The 13,258-nt window shown below is 49.3% G+C and overlaps 1 protein-coding gene and 1 pseudogene across 1 annotated transcript in view; both read right to left on the reverse strand.

The window, feature by feature from the left end:
* The window catches only part of REC114 (REC114 meiotic recombination protein), a 230,981-nt gene extending 223,950 nt beyond the window's left edge, over positions 1-7,031 (reverse strand). Inside the window, exons 1-2 of the mRNA XM_089671462.1 lie at positions 6,957-7,031; positions 6,467-6,556 (exon numbers count right to left, since the gene is read on the reverse strand). Coding sequence (XP_089527588.1) covers positions 6,467-6,556; positions 6,957-7,031 — 165 coding nt within the window. The remainder of the gene's footprint in view (positions 1-6,466; positions 6,557-6,956) is intronic.
* A 214-nt stretch (positions 7,032-7,245) lies between these two features.
* On the reverse strand, positions 7,246-7,628 carry LOC149467612 (large ribosomal subunit protein eL32 pseudogene; annotated as a pseudogene).
* Positions 7,629-13,258: the final 5,630 nt, after the last annotated feature.

Here is a 13,258-nt window from a genome sequence, read left to right on the forward strand (position 1 = left end):
TGCCATGGTTTAATTGCACATAACATGTAAACATTCACAGTGCAGGGAGGAAAAAGTATGTGACGCCCTAGCTTTTTTGACTTCTCCCAGAGCTAATTGGAGCCAGGAGTGAGCCAACCTTGACTCCAATCAGTGTGATGATATTGGATGTGTTGCTGACAGCTGTTCTGCCCTTAAAAAACACACACCTGTTTTGGGTTTACTGGTTTCAAGAAGCACTGTCTGATGTGAACCATGCCTCGCAGAAAAGAGCTCTCAGAAGACCTACGATCAAAAATTGTTGACTTGCATGAAGCTGGAAAGGGTTACAAAAGTATCTCCAAAAGCCTTGATGTTCATGTGTCCACGGTAAGACAGACTGTCTACAAATGGAGAAAGTTTAGCACTGTTGCTACTCTCCCTAGGCGTGGTCGTCCTGTAAAAATGACTGCAAGAGCACAGCGCAGAATGCTGCATGAGGTAAAGAAGAATCCCAGAGTGTCAGCTAAAGACCTACAGAAATCTCTGGCACATGCTAACATTTTTGTTGACACATCTACAATAAGGAAAACATTAAACAAGAATGGAGTACATGGGAGGACACCACGGAGGAAGCCATTGCTGTCCAAAAAGAATATTGCAGCACGTTTGAAGTTTGCAAAAGAGCACCTGGATGTTCCACAGCACTACTGGCAAAATATACTGTGGACAGATGAAACCAAGATTGAGTTGTCTGGGAAGAACACACAACACTATGTATGGAGAAAAAAAGGCACAGCACACCAACATCAAAACCTCATCCCCACTGTAAAACATGGCGGAGGGAGCATCATGGTTTTGGGCTGCTTTGCTGCCTCAGGGCCTGGACGGATTGTTATCATTGATGGGAAAATGAATTCCAGAGTTTATCAAGACATTTTGCAGGAAAACATACGACCATCTGTCCGCCAACTGAAGCTCCGCAGAGGATAGGTGATGCAACAGGACAATGACCCAAAGCATACAAGTAATTCAACAAAACAATGGCTGCAACAGCACAGAATACGCCTTCTGGAGTGGCCCAGTCAGAGTCCTGACCTCAACCCGATTGAAATGCTGTGGCATGACCTTAAGAGAGCAATTCACACCAGACATCCCAAGAATATTGCTACACTGAAACAGTTTTGTGAAGAGGAGTGGTCCAAAATTACTCCAGATCGTTGTGCAGGTCTGATCTGCAACTACAGGAAATGTTTGGTTGAGGTTATTGCTGCCAAAGAAGGGTCAACCAGTTATTAAGTCCAAAGGTTCACATACTTTTTCCTCCCTGCACTGTGAATGTTTACATGTTATGTGCAATTAAACCATGGCAACATCTAATGTTTGTGTAGTATTATGTTCAGCAGACTGTGTTCTTCTATTGTTGTAACTTAGATGACGTTCAGAGCACATTTTATGCCCAATTCATGCAAAACTCCACATAATCCCAAGGGGTTCACATACTTTTTCTTGCAACTGTATGTAGACAGAGGTAACTGTACTATAATTTCTAAATATTTAAACAATATTGTGACCTGTAAAGGGCAATCTGGAGGAAGAGGTTGGTCAGATCCACAGAGAGCATTGCTGACTTAGACCAATTAACCTTAAATCCAGAAAAAGTCCCAAAACTCTAAATAAGCTGCAGCACAGCAGATATTGTGCATTGGGGGTCAGAGAGATAAAGTAACATACCATCTGCGTAAAGAGAGACCCATTCTTCCAAAGAGCCAATCCACATACCCTTTAGTACAGAGGAAGTTCTTAGGAGTTGTGGGATTGCAGACTTTTCAGTGACTGCTGTCACTTGCTTTCTTCTGAACAGGTCCACTCTCTTAGACATTGGGGAGTGTGCTCTTTCCAGACTTTGAAACATTATTTTCCTTGTGGCACAAGACAACACTTTTAACTTCCTGTAATTCCTTTACTAACATTTCATTCAGCTTATCTAAAGCGACTTTTCTCAACTCTTTCAACACAGAGGAACTCTTGAAAACACTTTTCAGTCCTAAGGAACTCCTGCTAAAAATGTACTATGTCTACAACTCATTAGTGTGATGGTCAAATGGAAGAGAGCTCCTTGACTGAGGTAATTGGGAAGAATTACCCTCTTACAGATAGCTAAAAATACCAATTGTGTCAGTGAGAACTTATCTGAAAGGCAGAAATTACTGATTGCTCAAGGAACCCTTAGCAGCCTCTAGAGCAGTGGTGGGCAATCTGCGGCTCTCTAGCTGTTGTGGAACTACATTTCCCATGAGGCATTGCAAAGACCAGTTACAGCTATGACTTGCAGAGGCATGATGGAACTTGTAGTCCTGCACAGCTGGAGAACCGCATTTTGCCCACCCCTGCTCTAGAGGAACCATGGTTGAGAAACCCTGTTCTAATGTATCACTTGCACTGTCGCTAGGGTTTTCGCTACCATTATTCATCATGTGATAATAGATAGAAGATACAGGTTCTTTTTTTACATTATTTGGTAGGAAAGTACAGGGCATGTCTATGAATGCATCCAGAATCCGGTTACACCCTTTATGAGCTAATTGAAGACACTGCTCTGGATTATATTGTCCCCCCATAGTACTGTTAATCCCACAGTGATCTCAGCAGTGCCTCCGAAGGTAGCCCTCTTTGTGAGGGGGGGGGGGGTTTGGTGGAACAGTGCACATATACCCAGGTATACATAGTTATTAATAGAGATAACTCCAGAAGAATGTTGCACAAAAAGTCCACTTGCAGGGGCCCCTAAGGATGATGCGGTGTCTGCCTTTGTGTTGGAGACCTGAAGACAAGATTTGCAGTCATGGGAAAAGCATCCAACTGTTGTCCATCTAGCCTGGAATGGAGTTTCTCACCGGCAGGAACTGTGCTGTGGCATTGGAGCTCTGTGTCACCCTATCTATTCTGTATTTTAGTTCCACCCTAGTAGTTTATAATAGTCTCTTCTGATCCTGGATATAGTAGCATGGATAGGGTTGAGACTTTCTCTGTCTCTCTCCTTCTGGGGTTTCTAAGCGCACAACCCAGGTGCAGGAAGTGTACATATACAATATTTACAAATTCAGACAATAGAGGGCAGAACATCCCTACACATTTCATTTGTCATTTTCACTCAGCACTCTCTTGGCAAGCAAAAAAACAAACTCAGGACAAGTAATCTTACCACCAATTCCCTTCTGTAGCCCATGCTATTGTCAAGAAATAACATGGGCTGAATAAAATACAAAAAACCAAAGCATTCCTAAATGATGTGTTAATCTTAATCCGTTTATGAAAAAAAAAAAAACGCTATACTATTCCAGCACCACCACTAATGTGCATTGAGGGCCATGCCCTCTGTATCAGAGCCTCTAACAAAGAGGCACACTTCTCAAAAAACATTAGCCATGGACATAACAAGTGCCACTGTTGGGCTGGAGTGGAACACAACTCTTTTACCTGTGGAATACTCGTGTTGCAAATTTTTCACTTGACACGTCCCTCCTGGGGTCGCATGTGTACATGTAAAGTGATTATATTGCTTGTTTGAAGATTGTTTTCTTATAGCACAATTAAAAGCTACTGTATGGCAGTCTAAACAAATGGCAAAATCAGTTACTATGTGATGCACAAGTATCATAAGCAAAAAACCTCCCTTACTTTTCCTGACTTAGACAAAGCCTCCTTTATTTGCGCTTCACATACTCACCCCTCCCAGACACTGCAGCTCACAGCAGCATCTTTATTTTAGCAACAAAGGCAGTACTGTCAATTCAGAAAGCAGTGGGTAGGACAATCTGTGATTAGGTGCTGTCTGCCAAGCTCCAGGCTTGTGAGCCTGAAGTGAAAATGCTGATAGCCACACCCCCTGCAATGTCTTATCATCTCAGTGTAGTGTAAACAGGCACAGCCTACAGGAGAGTGGCAATGCTGCTGTGAGTTCGGAACCAATGCATCATCATTGCTACACCATCAGAAGTTGCATTAGGTGGATTTCTCTGGCAAGCTTAACATATCTTTGGACTTTACAGGGGAACTAAGAGAGAACTAAGTGTGGATGCAGTAATTGCATGCTGAAGCACACATTTTTTTAGCCATAGGCCTCTTTCACATGCACGTTCCGATCAGGTCCAACTGCCCGTTTTTCAGGCAGACCCGATTGGAACCTCCATTCTCCTCTATGGAGCAGTGGGTGTACACCCACCGACATCCAATACAATTCACCAAAAAGAGACAGATACTCTTCCGTCTGTTGGATCACATCGGATGGAAGTCGGATGGAAACTGACAGGCGGTCCGTTTCCATCCGACCGCCCATAGAGGACAGCAAGCTGTGTCTGTGTCCGCTCTGCACATGTAGAATGGACACAGTCCTGTCATCCGCTTGCTCAAAGACAGATCCCCCACTAAGCAAGCGGATCCACAGATGGGTCCGCCCCATGTGAAAGGCACCATAGTTCTATTTAAATAAATATGTCAAGCTAACACGCCATGCTGGTGAGCTTCTGTGCTTTAATACTATGGATAACATCTTATCATAAAAAATAGGTCCATCTGCTTTGTAATTTCTTCAGCTAGGCACTGAACTGTTACAAAATGTAGGTATGAATATTCACTATATTGCCAAAGTATTGGGACGTCTCCCTTTATAAGCACGTGAACTTTAATTGCATCCTACTCTTAATCCGTATGGTTCAATATTGAGTTAGCCCACCCTTTGCAGCTATAACAGCTTCAACTCTTCTCGGAAGGCTGTTCACAATGTTTAGGAGTGTCTTTGGGAATGTTTGACCATTCTTCCAGAAGTGCATTTGTGAGGTCAGGCACTGATGCGAGACGAGAAGTCCTGGCTCGCAGAGAGATCAGGACTCTGTGCAGACCATTCAAGTTCCTCCACCCTAAACTCGCTCATCTATGTCTTTATGGACCTTGCTTTGTGCACTGGTGCGCAGTCATGTTGGAATAGGATGGGGCCATCCCCAAACTGTTCCCATAAAGTTAGGAGCATTAAATGTCTTGGTATGCTGATGCCTTAAGGGTTCCCTTTACTGGAACTAAGGGGCCATGCCCAACCACTGAAAAATAACCTCCCCTGCATCATAATCTCCCCTGCACCAAACTTTACACTTTGCACAATGCAGTCCGGCAAGTACCGTTCTCCTGGCAACCGCCAAACCCAGAAACATCCATCGGATTGGCAGACAGAGAAGTGTGATTCGTCACTCCAGAGAACACGTCTCCACTGCTCTACACCATTGCATCCGATGCTTTGCATTGCACTTGGTAATGTAAGGCTTGGATGCAGCTGCTTGACCTTGGAAACCAATTCCATGAAGCTTTCTACGCACTGTTGTTGTGCTAATATGATGGCCACATGAAGCTTGGAGGTCTTTAGCTTTAGCTATTGACTCTGTGGACAGTTATCGAACTTTTGTGCACTGTGTGCTTCAGCATTTGCTGACCTCACTCTGTCATTTTACGTGGCCTACCACTTCGTGGCTGAGTTTCTGTTGTTCCCAGTTGCTTCCACTTCCGTGGAATATTTAGTGGCAAGGAAATTTCACAGATGGACTTATTGCACAGGTCGCAACCTATCATGGTACCTCGCTTGAATTCGATGAGCTCCCGAGAGCGACCCATTCTTTCACAAATTTTTGTAGAAGCAGTCTGCATGCCTAGGTGCTTGATTTTATACACCTGTGGCCATGGAGGTGATTGAAAACACCTGAATCCAATGATTTGGAGGGGTATCCCAATACTTCTAGCAATATAGTGTATGTACTAGTAGTAATGTGACATGGTGTCATTGGCTATTTTGCTCCCAGATCCAAAATGGAGAGGTGTCACTTGAATCAGTTATTGCTATAGATGTAGCATTTGGTTTGTCACAACATATGTAAATACCAGTTAGAGCAATGCCTTCTTTCCCTTTTTAAGGTGCTACAATTAATTGTGGTAATAAATAATTCAACACTTCCTCTCTGATTAGCCAGTATGATTCAATGCACAAATCCCCTATCTAAATACATAAACAAAAAGAAAAAAAGTATTCTATAGATTCATGAGTCATTGACTTTGTTTTTCCATCAGCATATGTAATAATGATAACCATTGTATCTTTTGCAAAATGATTTCAATAAAAACTTATTGAAAGTGAAAACAAAGTATTCTATTAAATTGAGTTATAACAAAATGTCTTAAATAATGTATTTAAAGTTATGTCTAATATTTTTAAATACAATGTGTGCTTGCTGACAAAACAGTGACAAGATCAATATTTTTAGTCAACTTTAGAGCAATTAATGTATAGTATGTATTAAGGAGCATTCATAGCATTTCAGCACACCAGCAACATATCTGAGCAAAGGAAAAAACAGGTTAGGTCATTTGAAAGTCACCTTGGTGGATGTCATAATGAAGGATGCCTGTGCTGGAAAGCAAACACAGAAGAAAGACACACAGCTATCCCTGTACTGATCTGTCTTACCAGTAATGTATGTCCTTGACAGATGAGGAAATGACCCGTATTTAAGATGGTAAGGGTGATGATTTCAGACTTTTCATTAGACTCTAATACCTAGAGTTAAAAAAAACAGATTTTTTAAAAATGAATAAACATATTTTAGTTTCTCTAGTTTTGATCTACTTATTTTTCCCAAAAATATTGAAAAAAAGGAATTTTGACTCACCTGCAAAACCCATATCTTGGAGTAAAGTACACCCAATAGAGAGTCCACATACAATGTATATCATATAGTTATATTTTCCAAATAAAATCAACTACCTTCTCCTACAGTCAATTAAAAAATAAAATGTAAAATACATCTATTCAGCTAGCCATACACTAGAAGATTGTCAAACATTTGCGTGAAAATTCACACGAAAATTGTCAGTACATTCAATGACTTGGTGTATATCATTCAAAAGAACTTCAAAATTCCATTTGCTTTTAACATTCAATTTCGAAATGAATGTACAATAATTTCCCCAGCAAAAACCAAAATCACGGGTGGAACTTCATTCGAGAAACATTTTCCATCCTGCTTTCTCATCACTGCAGTCAGAAGCAAACATCAATTTTGGCCCGCTAACAATTAGAAAATCCCCACTCCACTCCATGAGACCTGTGTTCTGAACTGGGCTCCATGATACAGAATGTACAGGCAAATAAACATTGATGGGGATTTGTGGAGATAGGGGAAGGGAGGTTGATGGGGAGTTGGTGCTTGTTTTTACTTTTCCTTGTATTTAACAAAGTTAAAAGGGTTATTTTTTCTCACTGAACAGTCTTCCACTGGGATTTGTCAATTTGATGGCAAGCTGGGCTACTCTTTCCACAATGGCTTTGTGGTTCTTAGAGGAGATGTTATGAGCAATTTCAGTGCAGAATGACTTGTTGCTAATCATTAGAACATGAGTTCCTTTACGTTGTTTACAAGGAACTTCTTGAAGCCAGTGGGCAGCATGTGTTTGGTTTTCTTGTTGTTACTGTAACTGATGTTGGGCATCAGGATCTGACCCTTGTCAATACCTCTAGGCTTGCACCAGTATGGCTTAATTTTAACATAACGGTGTGACTGGTGGCGGATTAAGTTCTTTCTCCATGTCTTGACAATCTTGGGCTTTATGAGAGGTCTAAGAGCCACCATGGTACTGGTCTGGAGCATCCGCCTTCACTGCAGACAGCCCCAGGAAAAAGAGGGGTTGGTGCTTGTTTTTAATCCTTAATATAATCTAGTTATAATAAAAATATATATTTTTATAATTTTTCAAAAAAATTATTTGGTAGCCCCAAGCTGGTGTAGTTTCTACACAGTTCTTTCTTCATACAATATAGCGTATTGAATTTTGTGGTGACACCTACCATAGTATAATGGTTTGGGCACTGTAATCAGTATATGTGTACTCCCTCCAATGAAATGCTTTCTTTTGATTATTGGATATTTATAGACTCTGGGACATTCCGTAGCAATGCATCAGAAGGGTGGGCAAAAACAAGGGGAACAAAACCATGCCAATGTGGGCCCATGAAACAGAAAGAAGTCAAAGACGCAACTCAAAGTGCCGCTGAAAGAACCTTGTAACCAAAAGCTGCATCCACAGAGGCCTGGACATCCGCCTGGTAAAACCTGGATAATATATGAACTGAAGACCAGTTGACAGCCTTAAAAAACTCAGCAACAGGTGCTTGATTACAGAATACCCAGGAAACCCCCACCAATCTGGTATAGTGAGCACATCAGTGTACTGGAGGTACCACAGCTTTCAGAGTATAGATTCTTACAATGAATTGTCTTCTCCATCTGGCAATACTGGATTTGGAGGCAAGGTGTCTGTCAGGGCTCCCAGGTGTGACCAGAGGTGTGTGACTGACGCAGGGAAACGCAGACTTCAGATATGTGATAAACAATATAATTTATTAACACTAACAATACAAACATAAACGCAGTGCAATACTAAACATAATACAGTGCAAACAAACCAAACCAACCACCCACAGATAACAGTACATACAAGCAAGCGTCGTCAGGCAGGCCGGGTCAATATCAATTGGGCAGGTAGGTACAGGGGGAGTAAGCGGAGATTGGTCGGGGTCACAGGCCAGGTTCAGCAGGTAGCTAGCAGCGTAGTACAGAGGGTCAGGCAGAGGGATGGTCAGGGTCACAAGCCAGGGATCAGAACAGGTAGCAGGCAGCGTAGTACAGAGGGTCAGGCAGAGGGATGGTCAGACAAGCCAGGGATCAGAACAGGTAGCAGAGAATCAGACAGGAACAGAGAGCAGGAACAGGATACAGGGCCCAAGAGAAACACAACACCAAGGCAGAGTCTGCAAGTCTGGCCATCCCTTAAATACCTCAGCATAATCAGTTCCAGGTGTTAGCTGGCTGCAAAGTTGAGTCTCTGATTGCTGGGAGCATCCGCTGGCCAGCCCTGGTACTGCAGATCAAAAGGCAGGTGAGTCCCACCATTGCTGGCTAGTCCATTCCTGACAGTACCCCCCCCCTCAAGGAGCGGCCTCAGGACGCTCCAAACAGTCCTAGCTGGGCAAAATGTTCCACCGCCCGGGTCTGGTAACTGGCGGGATATCAAAGACTGGCACACCGGGCAGGACTCCGGGCAGCGGCACACCGGGCAGGGGCACACCGGGCAGAGGCACATTGGGCAAAGGCACACCGGGCAGGACTCCGGGCAGAGGCACACCGGGCTGGACTCCGGGCAGAGGCACATCGGGCTAGACTCCGGGCAGAGGCACATCGGGCTGGACTCCGGGCAGAGGCACATCGGGCTGGACTCCGGGCAGAGGCACATCAGGCTGGACTCCGGGCAGAGGCACATCGGGCAGGACTCCGGGCAGAGGCACATCGGGCAGGACTCCGGGCAGAGGCACATCGGGCAGGACTCCGGGCAGAGGCACATCGGGCAGGACTCCGGGCAGAGGCACATCGGGCAGGACTCCGGGCAGAGGCACATCGGGCTGGACTCCGGGCAGAGGCACATCGGGCAGGACTCCGGGCAGAGGCACATCGGGCAGGACTCCGGGCAGAGGCACATCGGATTACCAGGCGAAGCAGCAGGCAGCGGGCCACCAGGCGGAGCGGCAGGCACCGGGCCCCCGGGCGGGGCGGCAGGCACCGGGCCCCCGGGCGGAGCGGCAGGCACCGGGCCCCCGGGCGGAGCGGCAGGCAGCGGGCCCCCGGGCGGAGCGGCAGGCGTCGGGCCCCCGGGCGGGGCGGCAGGCGTCGGGCCCCCGGACGGGGCAACAGGCGTCGGGCCCCCGGGCGGGGCGACAGGTTTCGGGCCCCCGGGCGGGGCGACAGGCATCGGGCCCCCTGGCGGGGCGACAGGCATCGGGCCCCCAGGCGGGGCGACAGGCATCGGGCCCCCAGGCGGGGCGACAGGCATCGGGCCCCCAGGAGGGGCGACAGGCATCGGGCCCCCAGGCGGGGCGACAGGCATCGGGCCCCCAGGCGGGGCGACAGGCATCGGGCCCCCAGGAGGGGCGTCAGGCATCGGGCCCCCAGGAGGGGCGACAGGCATCGGGCCCCCAGGAGGGGCGACAGGCATCGGGCCCCCAGGAGGGGCAACAGGCATCGGGCCCCCAGGCGGAGCGACAGGTCTTGGGCCCTCAGGCGGAGCGGCGGGCGCCGGACCCCCAGATGGAGTGACAGGTCTCGGGCCCCCAGGCGGAGCGACAGGTCTCGGGCCCTCAGGCGGAGCGGCGGGCGCCGGACCCCCAGATGGAGCGACAGGTCTCGGGCCCCCAGGCGGAGCGGCGGGCGCCGGACCCCCAAGTGGAGCGACAGGTCTCGGGCCCTCAGGCGGAGCGGCGGGCGCCGGACCCCCAGGTGGAGCGACAGGTCTCGGGCCCCCAGGCGGAGCGACAGGTCTCGGGCCCTCAGGCGGAGCGGCGGGCGCCGGACCCCCAGGTGGAGCGACAGGTCTCGGGCCCTCAGGCGGAGCGGCGGGCGCCGGACCCCCAGGTGGAGCGACAGGTCTCGGACCCCCAGGCGGAGCGACAGGTCTCGGGCCCCCAGGCGGAGCGACAGGTCTCGAGCCCTCAGGCGGAGCGGCGGGCGCCGGACCCCCAGGTGGAGCGACAGGTCTCGGGCCCCCAGACGAAGCGGCGGGCACCGAGTCACCAGGCACGACAGTGGGCACCGAGTCGTCTGGCAAGACTGCGGGCACCGAGGCGTCTGGCAAGACTGCGGGCACCGAGTCGTCTGGCAAGACTGCGGGCACCGAGTCGTCTGGCAAGACTGCGGGCACCGAGTCGTCTGGCAAGACTGCGGGCATCGAGTCAACTGGCGGAACAGCGGGCATCGAGTCAACTGGCGGGACTGCGGGCATCGAGTCAACTGGCGGAACAGCGGGCATCGAGTCGTCTGGCAAGACTGCGGGCACCGAGTCGTCTGGCAAGACTGCGGGCACCGAGTCGTCTGGCAAGACTGCGGGCACCGAGTCGTCTGGCAAGACTGCGGGCACCGAGTCGTCTGGCGGAACAGCGGGCATCGAGTCGTCTGGCAAGACTGCGGGCACCGAGTCGTCTGGCAAGACTGCGGGCTCCGAGTCGTCTGGCAAGACTGCGGGCACCGAGTCGTCTGGCAAGACTGCGGGCATCGAGTCAACTGGCGGAACAGCGGGCATCGAGTCAACTGGCGGAACAGCGGGCATCGAGTCAACTGGCGGAACAGCGGGCATCGAGTCGTCTGGCAAGACTGCGGGCACCGAGTCGTCTGGCAAGACTGCGGGCACCGAGTCGTCTGGCAAGACTGCGGGCACCGAGTCGTCTGGCAAGACTGCGGGCACCGAGTCGTCTGGCAAGACTGCGGGCACCGAGTCGTCTGGCGGAACAGCGGGCATCGAGTCGTCTGGCAAGACTGCAGGCACCGAGTCGTCTGGCAAGACTGCGGGCACCAAGTCGTCTGGCAAGACTGCGGGCACCGAGTCGTCTGGCAAGACTGCGGGCACCGAGTCGTCTGGCAAGACTGCGGGCACCGAGTCGTCTGGCAAGACTGCGGGCACCGAGTCGTCTGGCAAGACAGTGGGCTCCGAGTCAACAGGCACGACAGTGGGCACCGGGTCATCAGGTATCGGATTGTCTGGCTCGACAGCGGGCATCGGGTCACCAGGTATGACAGCGGGCACTGGGTCACCAGGCATCAGGTCATTTGGCTTGCCAGCGGGCACCACGTCATCTGGCAAGGCAGTGGGCACCGGGTCACCAGGTATGACAGCGGGCTCTGAGTCAATTGGCACGACAGCGGGCACTGGATCAGGTACCGGATCATCTGGATCAACAGCGGGCATCGAGTCAACTGGGCTAATAGGATCGTCGGGCTGGATCAGTTCATCATGCTGAGTAGCGGCATCAGGCTGAATGCAGGCATCAGGCCGAGTAGAGGCTTCGGGCTGAGTAGAGGCATCGGGCTGAAGAGAGGCATCGGGCTGAAGAGAGGCATTGGGCTGAAGAGAGGCATCCGGCTGAAGAGAGGCATCGGGCTGAAGAGAGGCATCGGGCTGAAGAGAGGCATCCGGCTGAAGAGAGGCATCCGGCTGAAGAGAGGCATCCGGCTGAAGAGAGGCATCCGGCTGAAGAGAGGCTTCAGGCTGAAGAGAGGCTTCAGGCTGAGTAGAGGCTTCAGGCTGAGTAGAGGCTTCCGGCTGAGTAGAGGCTTCAGGCTGAGTCACGGAAGGCAGGTTCACCGGTTTGGATACTGGCAGGATGGTATTGGTTGGAAAGAATTTTCGCTTTTTTCTGGTTTTAACTACTGGAGCACTGCAAGTAAACGCAGGTCTGCAAACGAATGGAGCAGCTGGAGACAGAGAAAAACTGGAGGATGGAACAGGAGAGGGAGCAGTTGCTACAGAGGGCTTTTTTACAGGGTTAAAGGCAGGATAGGTGCAGCGAGTGGGAACAGGGTACTGACATGCGGTAGATAGCCAAGTATACTGGGCTGTAACTGGAGGAGCTGGTGGGAATACAGGAGTAGAGTTAGAAGCAGGACTGGGTTTTTGTAAGCTGACTGAGGCTGGGTGCAACAAGTCTGTCCATGTCTGCAGTATGGGTTGAACAAAGCTGAGCTTACACAAAGCCTGTCTGGTCAATGACTGCACTGCGTTTATACAATCTCTTAGTGTCTGTGGTGAACATGTGGAATAACGCTCCAGAAAGTAACCCACATCATCCTCTAATAACCACACCAGGGATTCTACCTGGTCTGCACTAAATGGTGGCAAAAATTCATCCCTGCATTCGGGGGAACCAGATGAAACCAACTCAGCACAAACCTCAATCAATGGCTGCACCTCAGAGAACTCTGTGCCCTGATCTACTAGAACATGAGCGAGCCGTATACATTCTAGTAGTTAATCCCGGGGACACTCCTTCAGAGTTTGATAAGCATATTCTCTGTCATCAAACACTAGCAGATATAAATACACAACCTCATCCAGATCCATCCTTCCCAGCAACAAGCCAAGATGGCTTCCCTGTGCAGCCACTTCTGGTCAGGATTGGCCTTGGTGTAATGTCAGGGCTCCCAGGTGTGACCAGAGGTGTGTGACTGACGCAGGGAAACGCAGACTTCAGATATGTGATAAACAATATAATTTATTAACACTAACAATACAAACATAAACGCAGTGCAATACTAAACATAATACAGTGCAAACAAACCAAACCAACCACCCACAGATAACAGTACATACAAGCAAGCGTCGTCAGGCAGGCCGGGTCAATATCAATTGGGCAGGTAGGTACAGGGGGAGTAAGCGGAGA

Source organism: Staurois parvus, unplaced genomic scaffold (assembly GCF_062004578.1).
Source record: "Staurois parvus isolate SC_StPar_1 unplaced genomic scaffold, SC_StPar_1.0 ptg000105l, whole genome shotgun sequence".
NCBI classification, from domain to species: Eukaryota; Metazoa; Chordata; class Amphibia; order Anura; family Ranidae; genus Staurois; species Staurois parvus.